The 12,500-nt window shown below is 46.3% G+C and overlaps 2 protein-coding genes across 3 annotated transcripts in view; one reads left to right on the top strand and one right to left on the bottom strand.

The window, feature by feature from the left end:
- The window catches only part of Csk (C-terminal Src kinase), a 296,171-nt gene that overhangs the window by 181,974 nt on the left and 101,697 nt on the right, over positions 1-12,500 (bottom strand). The window lies entirely within an intron of this gene.
- The window catches only part of LOC138867232 (cilia- and flagella-associated protein 251-like), a gene marked incomplete at its 5' end in the record, with an annotated part of 28,496 nt that continues 21,236 nt past the window's right edge, over positions 5,241-12,500 (top strand). The window contains 3 exons of the mRNA XM_070142123.1: positions 5,241-5,314; positions 11,859-11,922; positions 12,220-12,291. Of these exons, the coding sequence (XP_069998224.1) occupies positions 5,241-5,314; positions 11,859-11,922; positions 12,220-12,291 (210 nt within the window). The remainder of the gene's footprint in view (positions 5,315-11,858; positions 11,923-12,219; positions 12,292-12,500) is intronic.

Here is a 12,500-nt window from a genome sequence, read left to right on the forward strand (position 1 = left end):
CCCCCCCCTCCCCCCCTCCCCCCCCCCCAAACCCCCCCCTCACCCTCCCTCCCTCATCCTACCCTCTTTCCCTCCCCCCCCACCCCCCAAAACCCCCCCCTCCCCCCCTCCCCCTCTCCCCCCCCCCCCCCCCCTCTGCCCTCTCTCCCACCCCTTCGCTTCCCTCCCCTCCCCCCCCCCCTTCCCCCCCCTTTTCCCCCTCCCACCCCCCCCCAACCCCCCCCTTACCCCCTTTCCCTCTCCCACGATCCCTAACCCCTCCTCACCCTCCTCTCCTTCTCCCAAAACCCCCCTCTGCCCTCTCTCCCACCCTCCCCTCCCCTCCCCTCCCTCTTCCTCGGTGGAAAAGGGGGGAAGGACAAAAGGGGGAAATTTGGGGAAAAGGGGGGAAAAATAGGGTCCGGCCCCCGTGTCCACTCACTCCACTGTGTGTGTGTGTGTGTGTGTGTGTGTGTGTGTGTGTGTGTGTGTGTGTGTGTGTGTGTTTGTGTGTGTGTGTGTGTGGTGGTTGTTTTTTTTTTTGTTGTGATTTTGTTTTGTTTGTTGTGTTTTTTTTTTTTTCTTCTTTTCTTCTTTCTTCTTCTCCTCTCTTTCTCTCTTCTTTTTCTTTTTCTCTTCAGTTTTCTCCCCTGCCTTCTCTCTCTCTCTCTCTCTCTCTCTCTCTCTCTCTCTCTCTCTCTCTCTCTCTCTCTCTCTCTCTCTCTCTCTCTCTCTCTCTCTCTCTCTCGTCCGCACACCCTCCACCACATGCAAATAACGCGCGTACACGCCCTTATAAACGCTCATGAGTATGGCCGTGTGAATGTGATTGCCTCTCGCGTGTACGTATTATTACAGGTATTACAGGTATTAAAAATAATTAGGATTCCGCCATGGGTAAACGTGCTCCAATTTCAATAAATAATATCGCAGTCCAAAAATACTCATTATGCGCCGTCAGTGGCAACAGGGCGAATAGCATATTATACAGACAAATGATACATCATACATGAACGCACACACACACACACGCACACACACGGACACACACACACACACACACACACACACGTATACATATGCATATACACATGGGTGTGTGTGTGTATAAATATATATATATATATATATATATATATATATATATATATATATATATATATACAAACACACACACACAGACACACAGATAACACACACACACACAAAACCCAAAAAAAAACACAACCCCCCCCCCTTTTTTTTTTTTTTTTTTTTTTTTTCCCTCCCCCCCCCCCCCTCCCTCCCCTCCCCCCAACCCACCCCCCCCCGTCCCCCCAAAAATTCCCCCCGACGGATCGCTCAGCCCCGCCGAGAGACGCCAAACGAGTGAATTAAACCCCCCTTTCGGGGGAAAGGAAAAAGGGGGGAAAAAAAGGGGGGGGGAAAAGGGGAAAGGAAAAGGGAAAGGGGGGAAGGGAAAAAAGGGGAAAAAAGGGGGAAAAGGAAAAAGGAAAAAAAAAGGGGGAAAAAATGGGGGAAAAAAAAAGGAAAAAAAAGGGAAAGGGGGGAAAAGGGGAAAGGAAAAGGGGGGAAAAAAAAGGGGGGAAGGGGGGGGGGGGGAAAAAGGGGAAGGAAGGGGGGGAAAAGGGGGGAAAAAAGGGAAAAAAGGGGGGGGAAGGGGGGGGAAAAGGGGGGGAAGGGAAAGGGGAAAAAAAGGGGGGGGGAAAGGGGGGGAAAAAAGGGGGAAAAAAAAGGTGGGGGGGGGAGGGGGGGGGGGGGGGGGGAGAAGAGGGGGGGAAAAAAGGGGGAGAAAGGGGGGGGAGGAAAGGGGGGGGGGGGGGGGGGGGAGGGAAAAAGGGAAAGAAAGGGGGAGGGGGAAAAAGAAATTTGGGGAGGGGGGGGAAAAAAAGGGGGGAAAAGGGGGGGAAAAAGGGGGGGGGGAGAGGGGGAAAGGGGGGAAAGGGGGGGAAAAGGAAGGGGGGAAAAGGGAGGAAGGGGGGAGGGAAAAAAAGGGGAGAGGGGGGGGGGGGGAAAGGGGGGAAAGAAAAAGGGGGGGAGGGAAAAAGGTTAAAAAAATTGGGGGGGGAAAGGGGGGGGTTTGGGGGGGGGGGGAAGGGGGGAAAGTTGGGAGAATGGGGGGGAGGGGAAGGTTGGGGGAAAAAAGGGGGGGAAGGGGGGAGAAATTGGGAAGAGGGGGGAAAAGGGGGGAAATTTGGGGGGAAGAAGGGGGGAAGGGGAAGGAAAGGGAAAGGGGGAAGGGAAAAATTTGGGGGGGGGAAAATGGGGAAGGGGGGGAAGGGAGAATGGGGGGGGGAAGGAAAAAATTTTAGGGGGGGGGGAGAAAGGGAAAATTTTGGGAAAAAAAAAAGGGGGGGGGAAGGGAAAAAGGGAAGGGGGGAGGGGGGGGGGAGGGAGAAATTTGGGAGGGGAAGGGGGAAAAAGAATGGGGGGGGGGGGTTTTTTCCACAACAAACCATCCCAAAAAGCGTTTAGAGCGAGGTAAGACACACAACAGTCCTCTGAGGTACACACAGGCAAGCACCCCGATGGACAAACGCGTACGTGAATTCACGTCATAAAACGCACGTAAACACACACACACACACACACACACACACACACACACACACACACACACACACCCACCCCCACACACAACACACACAAACACCATCACCCCCCCACCCCCCCCAACCCCCCCCCCCACCCCCCCCCTCCCCCCCCTTCCCCAAGAAAAAAAAGACCCCCCCCCCAAAAAAAAAAAAAAAAAAACCCCCCCAAAAAAAAGCAATTTTCAAAAAAAAAAAATTTCCCCCGCACTCCTCCCTCCCCCTTTTCCCTTTCCCCGGGAAACCCCGGGGGGCCCCCTGCAAATCTTCCCCCCCAAAAAAAAGGGGCGAAGCTCAATGCCTTTTCAATTTAAAAAAGGAATCACAAACCTCATTAGGGGGGTTTTAAGGAAAAGAGGGGGAAAAGGGGAAAAAGGGGAAAAAGGGGAAGGGGGAAAAAGGAAAAAAGGGGGGGAAGGGGGGGGGGGGAAAAGGGGAAAAAAAAAGGAAAAGGGGGGGAGGGAGGGGGAGGGAAGGAGGGAAAGGGGGGGGGGAGGGAGGGGGGGAGAGGGAGGGAGGGGGGGGGGGAGGGAGGGGGGGGAAGGGGGGGGGGGGGAGCGGGGAAAGGGGGGGGGGGGGGGAGATATTCTGAAATCAATTATGACTTTTTTCCCCCAAAGAAAAAGGGAAAAGGGAATTTTTCCCCGGGGGGGTTTTAAACCCGTACAATATCAATATAAAATTAAAATTTTTAATAAAATTTGAGGGATAAATATAGGAAAAAAATTAAAAAAAAAGCCGATACCGTTGAATCTAACAGTATTCACGGGGCCCAAAAAAATAAAAAAAAAAAAAAAAAAAAAAACACACAAAACCCCCCCAAAACCCCCCCCCCCCCAAAAAAAACCGCAAAATAAAAAACATCGAAACATAAAAAATCGAAGAAAAAAAACTATAAATACACAAAATCAAATCAAATCAAATAAAAATGAACATGAACAAGAACGTGAACAAACGATCTCATACTCATTCCGTCCCGTGCCGTGCCATGAGCTGTCACTCCTTCCGTGCAATGATGCCACAATACATACCTGCAAAGGGAAACAGGATTGATATTGAAAATCATAACAATAGTAATAAATGTAGAATGGTGGCAGCAGCGCTAGTTGTTTAATAACAGTGCTTAAAATAAAGCTGCTTAACGACGGTACTTCAAATAACATTAAGGATTATAATGATGATAATAACAATAACAACAACAATAATAAAGACAACTAATATTATCAATAAATAATAATAATAATAATAATAATAAAAAAAATAAAAAAAGTAAAATAAAAAATAAAACAAAATAAAAAAATAACATATAATAAAAAAAATTATCAAAAATAATAAAAATTAAAACATCAATAATTAAAAGAATACCATCAAAAATATTTTACTATTTCTAAAATAATAATAAAAAAATTTTTTAAAAAAAAAAAATTTCTACTACTACTATAATAAAATAAAATAGAAATTTCCAAAACCCCCAAAAATACTAACAAAAAAAACTACCCCAAAAAATAACAATATCCTCCCTTTTAACCACTACACCCCCTACAACACAAAACAAAACAAACCCTTTTCCCCCACCACCCAAAAATACAAAAGCATCCCCTCCCCCTCCCCCAACCCCAAATCCAACTCCCAAAAAAAAAAAAACAAAAAAAAATAAGAAAACCCCCCCCCCAAAACCAAATTATAAAAAAAATTTAAAAAAATATTTTTTTTTTTTTTTTTTTTTTTTTTTTTTTTTTTTTTTTTTTTTTTTTTTTTTTTTTTTTTTTTTTTTTTTTTTTTTTCCCTTTTTTTTTTTTTTTCTCCCCCCCCCCCCCCCCCATCCTCCCCTCCTCCCCCTCCCTTCCCTTTTCCCCCCCCCCACCCCTTCTTCTTTTTCCCCCCCTTTTCCCCCCCCCCCCCCTTTCCCTCCCCCCCTTCCCCCCCCCTTTTTCTTTCCTCCCCCCCAAAGGGTTTTTTTTCCCTACGCCGGGCCCTTTTTATTTTTTATTAACAGGGAAAGGGGGATTAAAATCTTAATTTTATCTTTCCCCTTTTTAAGGAAGAAAGGGGGGGGGGGGGGGAGGGGAGGGAGGGGAGGGGGAGGGAGGGGGGGAAAAGGGAGGAAGGGAAAGAGAGAGAGAGAGAAAAGAGAAGAGAGAAGAGAGAGAGAGAGAGAGAGAGAGAGAGAGAGAGAGAGAGAGAGAGAGAAAAAAAAAGAGGAAAGGAGAGAGAGAGGGGAGGGAGGAGGGGGGAAGGGAGAGGGGAAAAAAGAGGGGAAAAGGGGGGGGGAAAAAGGGGGGGGGGGGGGGGGGGGGGGGAAAAAAAAGGGGGGAAAAGGGGGAAAAGGGGGGGGGAAAAGGGGGGGGGAAAGGGGGGGAGAAAAAAAAAAAAAAAAAAAAAAAGAAAAAAAGAAGGGGAAAAAAAAGGGGGGAAAAAAAAAAAAAAAAAAAAAAAAAAAAAAAAAAAAAAAAAAAAAAAAAAAAAAAAGAAAAAAAAAAAAAGAAAGGGGGGGAAAGGGAAAAAAAAAAAAGGGAAAAAAAAAGAAAGAAGAAAAATAAAAAAAAAAAGAGGAAAAAAAAAAAAAAAAAAAAAAAAAAAAAAAAAAAAGAGGGAAAAAAGGGGGAAAGAAAAGAGAAAAAAAAAAAAAGAGGGAAAGAAAAAAAAAAGAAGGGAAAAAAAAAAAAAGAGGAGAGAAGGGGGAAAAAGGGGAAAAAGGGAAAAAAAAAAAAGGGGAAAAAAAAGAAAAAGGGGAAAAAAGGGGGGAAAAAAGGGGGGGGAAAAGGGGGGAAAGGGGAAAAAAAAAAAAAACTTTTTTTTCTCCTTTCCTTCCCCTTTTTTTTTTTTTTTCTCTTTTTTTTTTTTTTTTTTTCTTCTTTTTTTTTTTTTTTTTCCCCTCTCTTCTTTTTTTTCTCTTCTTTTTAAGTTTATTGTTGTTTATGTTTGTATTTTTTGTTAGGAATTGTTTGTTGTTGGTTGTTGTTTTTTTTTTTTTTTTTTTTTTTTTTTTTTTTTTTTTTTTTTTTTTTTTTTAAAAAAAATTTTCCCCTTTTTATTTTTTTTTTTCCCTTTTTTTTTTTCCCCCTTTTTTTTTTTTTTTTTTTTTTTTTTTTTTTTTTTTTTTTTTTTTCCCCTCCCCTTTCTTTTCCTTTCTTTCCCCTTTTTTTTTTTTTTTTTTAAAAAAATTCCTTTTCTTCTTCGCTTTCCCCTTTTCCTCTTTCCCCCTTCTTTTCCCTCTCTCCTCCCTAACTTCCCCCCTCCTTTTTTCCCCTCCGTTTTTTCCCTTGGTCTCTTTCCATTTTCTTTTTCCCTCTTCCTTTCCCCCTTTCTTTCTTTTTCCCTTCCCTTTCCTCTTTCTTTTTCCCCTCGGCCTTCTCTCTTTTTTTTTTTTTGTGGGGTGTGTGTGTGTGTGTGTGTGTGTGTGTGTGTGTGTGTGTGTGTGTGTGTGTGTGTGTGTGTGTGTGTTTTTGTGTGTGTGTGTGTGTGTGTGTTGTGTGTTGTGTGTGGGGTTGTGTGTGTGTGGGGTTGTGTGTGTGGGGTTGTGTGTGGGGGGGGGGGGGGTTTTTTTTGTGTGTGGGGTGGTGTGGGGTTGGGGTTGTGTGTGTGGGTGGGGGTGGTGTGTGTGTGGTTGGGGTGCGTGTGTGTGCGTGTGCGTATGCGCGTGTGTTTATGCGTACATAAGCGTTTGTCCGTGTGTATATAAATGTAAGTATTTGCGTGTACGTGCGTGCGCGCGTGTATGCACAGGCACGGATACGCCTCCGTCTGTCGGCGCTTTCCACTCCCTCCTGCCCAGGGAAAAAAGAAAAAAAGGGGGGGGGGGGGAAAAAAGGAAAAAAAAAAAAGAAAAAAAAGGGGGGGGAGGGGGAGGGAAAAAGGAAAGGGGGGGGGGGGGGGGGAAAAAGGGAAAAGGGGGGGGAAGGGGGGAAAGAAAGGGAGGAGGGGGGGGGGAAAAGGGGGGGGAAAAAAGGGAGGAAGGGGGGAAAAGGGGGAAAGGGGGAAAGGGGGGGGAAAAAGGGGGGGGAAAAAGGGGGGGGGGGAAGGGGGGGAGGGGGGGGGGGGAAAAAAGGGGGGAGGGGGGGGGAAGGGGGGGGAAGGGGGGGGGAAGGAAGGGAAAGGAAGGGGGGGGGGGAAAAGGGGGGAAAAGGGGGGAGGGAGGGGGAAAAGCGGAAAAGGGGGGGGGGGGGGGGGAGGGGGGGGAGGGGGGGGGGGGAGGGGGGGGGGAGGGGGGGGGAGAAAAAGGAAGAAAAAGGAAAAGAGAAAAAGGGAATAAAAAAAGAAAGAAAGGGGAAAAAAAAAAAAAAAAGGAAAAAAAAAAAAATAAAAAAAAAAAAAAGGAAACCCTAAAAATAAAAAAAATAAAAACAAAAAAAGGGAAAAAACGACAAAAAAAAAATAAGAAACCCCAAACAATTTTTCCATAAAATTTAATAAACTAAAATTTCAAAAAATAATAAATAAGTTAAGGGGAGTTTTAGGAAAATTTTTTTGGGAAAAAGGGGGGGTTTATGATGATGGTTTTTGATGATTTGTGAGATTTTTAAATTATATATTATGATGATTTTTTGAAAAATTTTTTTTAAAAGGTGATATGATTATCATTATTATCATTGATGACGATAATAATAACATTAATAATGACAACAACAAAAACAAGAACTACATTAATACCCAAACAAAACAAAGCCAATTACATCAACAACAACAACAACGACAACAACAAAAACAAACAATCCACAAACAAACAAAAAAAAACTCCCCGGCCAAAACAACAAAAAACAAACAAAAAAAAAAAACCCCCCCCAACACACACAAAAAAAAAACCCCAAAAAACCAAAAAAAAACAACAAAACAACCCCCCCCCCCACACACAAAAAAAACTCCCCAAAGCCAAGCCGGAGATCCAAGCAATCGACGCAAGGGAGCGGATGTCTTTGACCGAAACGCCCCCTTGCGTTCTTCAAGACGTTTGCACAACCAACAACCCCAATTTTCCAAGGGGGGGGGGGCAAAAAAAAAAAAAAAGGGGGAAAAAAAAAAAAGGGAAAAAAATTTTAAAAAAAAAGGGGGGGGGAAAAAAAAAAAAAAGGGAAAAAAAAACAAAAAAAAAAGAGAAAAAAAAAAAAAAAAGAAAAAAAAAAAAAAAAAGAAAAAGGGAGATAAGAAGAGAAGGAAGGGAGGAGAAGGAGGAGGGGGAGGGAAGGGGAAAAGGGGAAGGGGAAGGGGGGAAGGGGGAAAGAGGGGGAAAAAGAGAGAGAGAAGGGCGAAGGGAAGGAATGGGGATGAGAAGGGACATGGGAGGGAGGAAGAGGGGGAGAGAGAAGGAAGGAGGGAGGGAGGGGGGAAGGGGAGGAAAAGGGGGGGGGGGGGGGAGGGAGGGGGGAGGGGGGAGAGAGGGGAAGGAAAAGGAAGGGGGGGGGGAAAAGGGGGGAAGGGAGGGAGGGAAGAGGGGGAGAGAAGGAAGGAGGAAAGAGGAAGAGAAGGAGAGAGGGAAAGGGGGGGGGGGGGAGGGGGGGGGGGGGAAGGGGGGAGAGAGAAGGGGGGGGAGGGGGGAGGGGGGGGAGGGGGAAAGAGAGGAAGAGGGGGGGAAAGAGAGGGAGAGGGAGAGAGAAAAAGGGAGGGAGAAAAAGGGAAGGGAGAGGGAGAGGGAGAGAGAGAGAGAGAGAGAGAGAGCGAGGAAGAGCGAGAGAGAGAGAGAGCGAGAGAGAGCGAAAGAGAGAGAGAGAGAGAGAGAGAAGAGAGAGAGAAGAGGAAGAGAGAGAGAGAGAGAGAGAGAGAGAGAGAGAGAGAGAGAGAGAGAGAGAGAGAGAGAATGAGAGAGAGAGAGAGAGAGAGAGAGAGAGAGAGAGAGAAGAGAGAGAGAGAGAGAGAGAGAGAGAGAGAGAGAGAGAGAGAGAGAGAGAGAGAGAGAGGGAGGGATGGAGGGGGGGGGGGGGGGAGGGAGGGAGGGAGCGAGGGGGGAAGAGAGATAGAGACTGAGAGAGAAAGAGAGAAAGAGAGAGAGAGAGAGAGAGAGAGAGAGAGCGAAAGAGGGCGAAAGGAAGGAAAAAATTTTAAAGAGAGCGAAAGAGAAGGCGAAGAGAGAGAGAGAGAGAGAGAGAGAGAGAGAGAGAGAGAGAGAGAGAGAGAGAGAGAGAGAGAGAAAGAGAGAGAGAGAGGGCAGACAGACAGGACAGACAGACGAACAGACGAACAGACAGACGAGCAGAGAGAGAAGACAGACGAACAGGAAGAGAGGGAGCAGAAGAGAGGAGAAAAATAGGGAAGAAAGAAAGAACAGGGAAAGAAGAAGAGAGAAAAACAACGGGTAGAGACCCAAGGCGAGCAGCGAGAAACCAGAAACAGACGGCGCAGAAGAGAAGACAAGAAGAGAACAAGAAGCCGTAAGCCTAAAAAAAACCCAAGTCCCTTTATCTTATCCAATTTACAAGGAAACGCCCCCCCCCTCCCCCCCCCCCGAGATAATTTCAAAATCACCGTAATAATCCCAACAGATTTCACCACAAACACACAGACAACACGACCCAAATTCCCAAGAATAAAAAAAAGATTTAAAAAAAAACAACGAACAGAAGCAGAAATAAAATGAACAAGAAAAACAAAAAAACAACAACGAACAGAAGCAAATATAAAATTAACAAGAAAAACAAAACAAAACAAAAAAAAACAACAACGAATAGAAACAAAAATACATTCAACAAGAAAAACAAAACAAAACAAAATAACAACGAACAGAAGCAAATATAAAATTAACAAGAAAAAACAAAAACAAAACAAAACAAAATACATCGAACAGAAGCAAAAAAAAAAAAAAAAATAATAATAATAATAATAAAAAAATAATAAAAAAAAATAAATAAAACTAACAACAAAAACAAAACAAAACAAAACAACGAGCATAAGCAAAAACAAAACAAAACAACAACAACGAAAGGGGCAAAAACAAAAAAGCCCACATAGGCCTACGTCCAACGGGAGCCCTACGACCCCCCCCCCCTTGGCCACACGGACGCAGCTCTCGCGATGGAAGAGAATGGGAAAGAAAATAGAATAAAGAGAGAGGGTGATGATGTTAATGGCGGTGATGATGTTTATGATGATGATGATGATGGTAATGATGGTGGTGGTGGTGGTGGTGATGATGTTAATGGTGGTGATGATGTTAATGGTGGTGATGATGATGATGGTGGCGGTGGTGGTGATAATGATGACGATGGTGATGGTGGTGATGATGATAAGAATAAAAACATTGGTGATACTGATGAGTGAGGATGACGATGTTGGTGATGATAATGACTAATGATGATGATGATTATGATGGCGATGGTAATGATGGTGGTGGTGATGGCGATGGCAATGATGATGATTATGATGGCGATGGCAATGATGGTGGTGGTGATGGCGATGGCAATGATGATGATTATGATGGCGATGGCAATGATGGTGGTGGTGATGGCGATGGCAATGATGATGATTATGATGGCGATGGCAATGATGGTGGTGGTGATGGCGACGGTAACGGTGGTGGTGATGGTGAAGGCGATGGCGATAGTGATTTAGATGGCGATGGCAGTCACGATAATAATGATTTAAGGTGACTTGACGGCTGGTGATAATGGAGATAACGGTGCCTCGGCCGTGGGCACTGCAGCTGATAATGATGACAGCTGTAACAACAACAACAACAATAGCAACGATAATAATAACAACAGCAGCAGCAGCAGAACAACACCAACAAAACAACAATAACAACAGCAGCAACAATAACATCAATAACACCAACACCACCACTACCACCGCCACCACCACCAACAACAAACAACAACAACAACAACAACAGCAACAATAACATCAACAACAACAACAACAGCAACAATAACAACAATAACAACACCAACAACAAAACAACACCAACAATAACATCAATAACAACAACAGCAGTAGCAGCAGCACAACACCAACACCACTACTACCACCACCAACAACAACAAAACAACAGCAACAACAACAAACAACACCACCATTACCATCACCACCAACAACAACAACAAACAACACCACCACCACCACCAACAAACAACACCAACCACAGCCCCGCCCAAGCACCCCGCCCCCGGCCCAGCCCCTCCTCCTCCTCCAGAGGCACTGGCCACCCCACCCCACCGCCGCGACGCCGACCCAAGCGCGCGAGGCGACAGAGGGCGAGCCATGCAAGCCCCGCTGCTGCTCTCACATGAACCGAATTCCCCTCCCCCCCCCGCCCCCTTGTTGCACTGCAGGAAATTCCTCTCCGGGTTGCAAAGCTGCAGCGCCGCGATGCGATGACATTCGCACAGGAGCCGCTGCAGGGGGGGTGGGGGGCGGGTCCTCTCTAACCTCCCCCCCCTCCCCTACGCTCTTGTCTTTCTCCTCTTCTCCATTTTCTTACTAGTATTTCTTATTCTTGTTGTTGCTCTTCTTCTTCTTATGATTATGATCATTATCATTGTTATTCCTCTTCTTTTTTCTTTCCAATCATCATCGTCTACTAAACTTTTTCTTCTCCATTTTTTTATTTTCTTCTTCTTCTTCATTCTTTTGTTTCGCACTTTATTAGCATCATGCAATAAAACCGACGATGCAAACAATGATAAACAATGGTAATAATAACAAGAAAAAAATCAACGATACTTCTGCAATTACCAACGTAAACAACAGGAACAACAACAGCACAAGTAAAACAACAACAACAACAAAAGCACCACCACCACCGCCAACAACAGGAACAGCAATAGCAAAAACAACATAAACACCAACAACAACAACAATAACACCACCAACAATCACCACCACAACCACAACAACAACTACCACAGCCACAGCAGCAATAACCCCAAACCGACAGCGAGCGCAACAATGACTGCAAGAACAGCAGCGGCGACAGCAAATCACTGCCACAAGCATTCACCCAAAACGACGCAACTGCAGTTTCACGGCAGATCGAGCTGCTTCCCCCCCCGTCGCCCCCTCCCCACTCCAATACCCCCCCACATCCCATTTCCCTCTCTCCCTTATCCCCCACCCCCGTCTACTCCCTTTCCTCCTCCTCCCCTCACTCCCCAACCCATCTCATCTCCCTCCCTCTCTCCCTTATTCCCCCAGTCCACTCCATCCCCATTCCCCTCTCCCTCACTCCCCCTCTCCCTCACCTCCCCCTCCCCCTCCTTTCGCTGCCACCAAGAGCCTATCAATATCAATATTTCGATAATTTCCCCTCCGCAGAGATGGAGGAGAAGAAAGAGGTGGAGGAGGAGGGAGGGGGAAGGAGGAGAAGGAGGAGGAGGAGGAGGTGGAAAAGGAGGAATTGGAGGAAGATGGAGGAGGGGGATTTGAGGAGGAAGGAGGTGGAGGTATTGGGGGAGGAGGGGAAGGGGAGGAGTAGGAGGAGAAGAAGGGAGGAGGAGGAGAAGAAGGAAGAAGAAGAAAAAGAAGAGAAGGAGAAGGAAAAAGAAAACGAAGAAGAAGGAGAAAGAGGAGAACCAAAGCATTTAAGGAGGGCACACCGAGGAGGAATAAGAAAAGACGGAGGACGAAGAGGGGGAGCAAGAGGAAGAGGAGGAAGAGGAATCGCTGAGGGTCCAACCGGTATTGGACGGCCTAAGACTAACGACTTGGATGCGCCGGTCAAGAGGGAGGGAGAAAGGGGGGGCGGAGGAGGGAGGGAGAGAGGGGGGGCGGAGGAGGGGAGGAGAGGGAAGAGACGGCGGAGGAGGGAGGGAGAGAAAGAGGGCAGAGGAGGGAGGGAGAGAGAGAAAGGGGGCGGGAGGGAGGGAAGGGAGAGAGAGAAAGGGGGCAGAGGAGGGAGGAGAGAGAGAGAAAAGGGGGGCGGAGGGAGGGAGGGAGAGAGAGAGAGAGAAAGAAGGGGCGGAGGAGGGAGGGAGAGAGAGAGAGAGGGAGGCGGGGGAGGGAGGA

The sequence above is a fragment of the Penaeus vannamei genome, chromosome 29, assembly GCF_042767895.1.
Source record: "Penaeus vannamei isolate JL-2024 chromosome 29, ASM4276789v1, whole genome shotgun sequence".
NCBI lineage: Eukaryota > Metazoa > Arthropoda > Malacostraca > Decapoda > Penaeidae > Penaeus > Penaeus vannamei.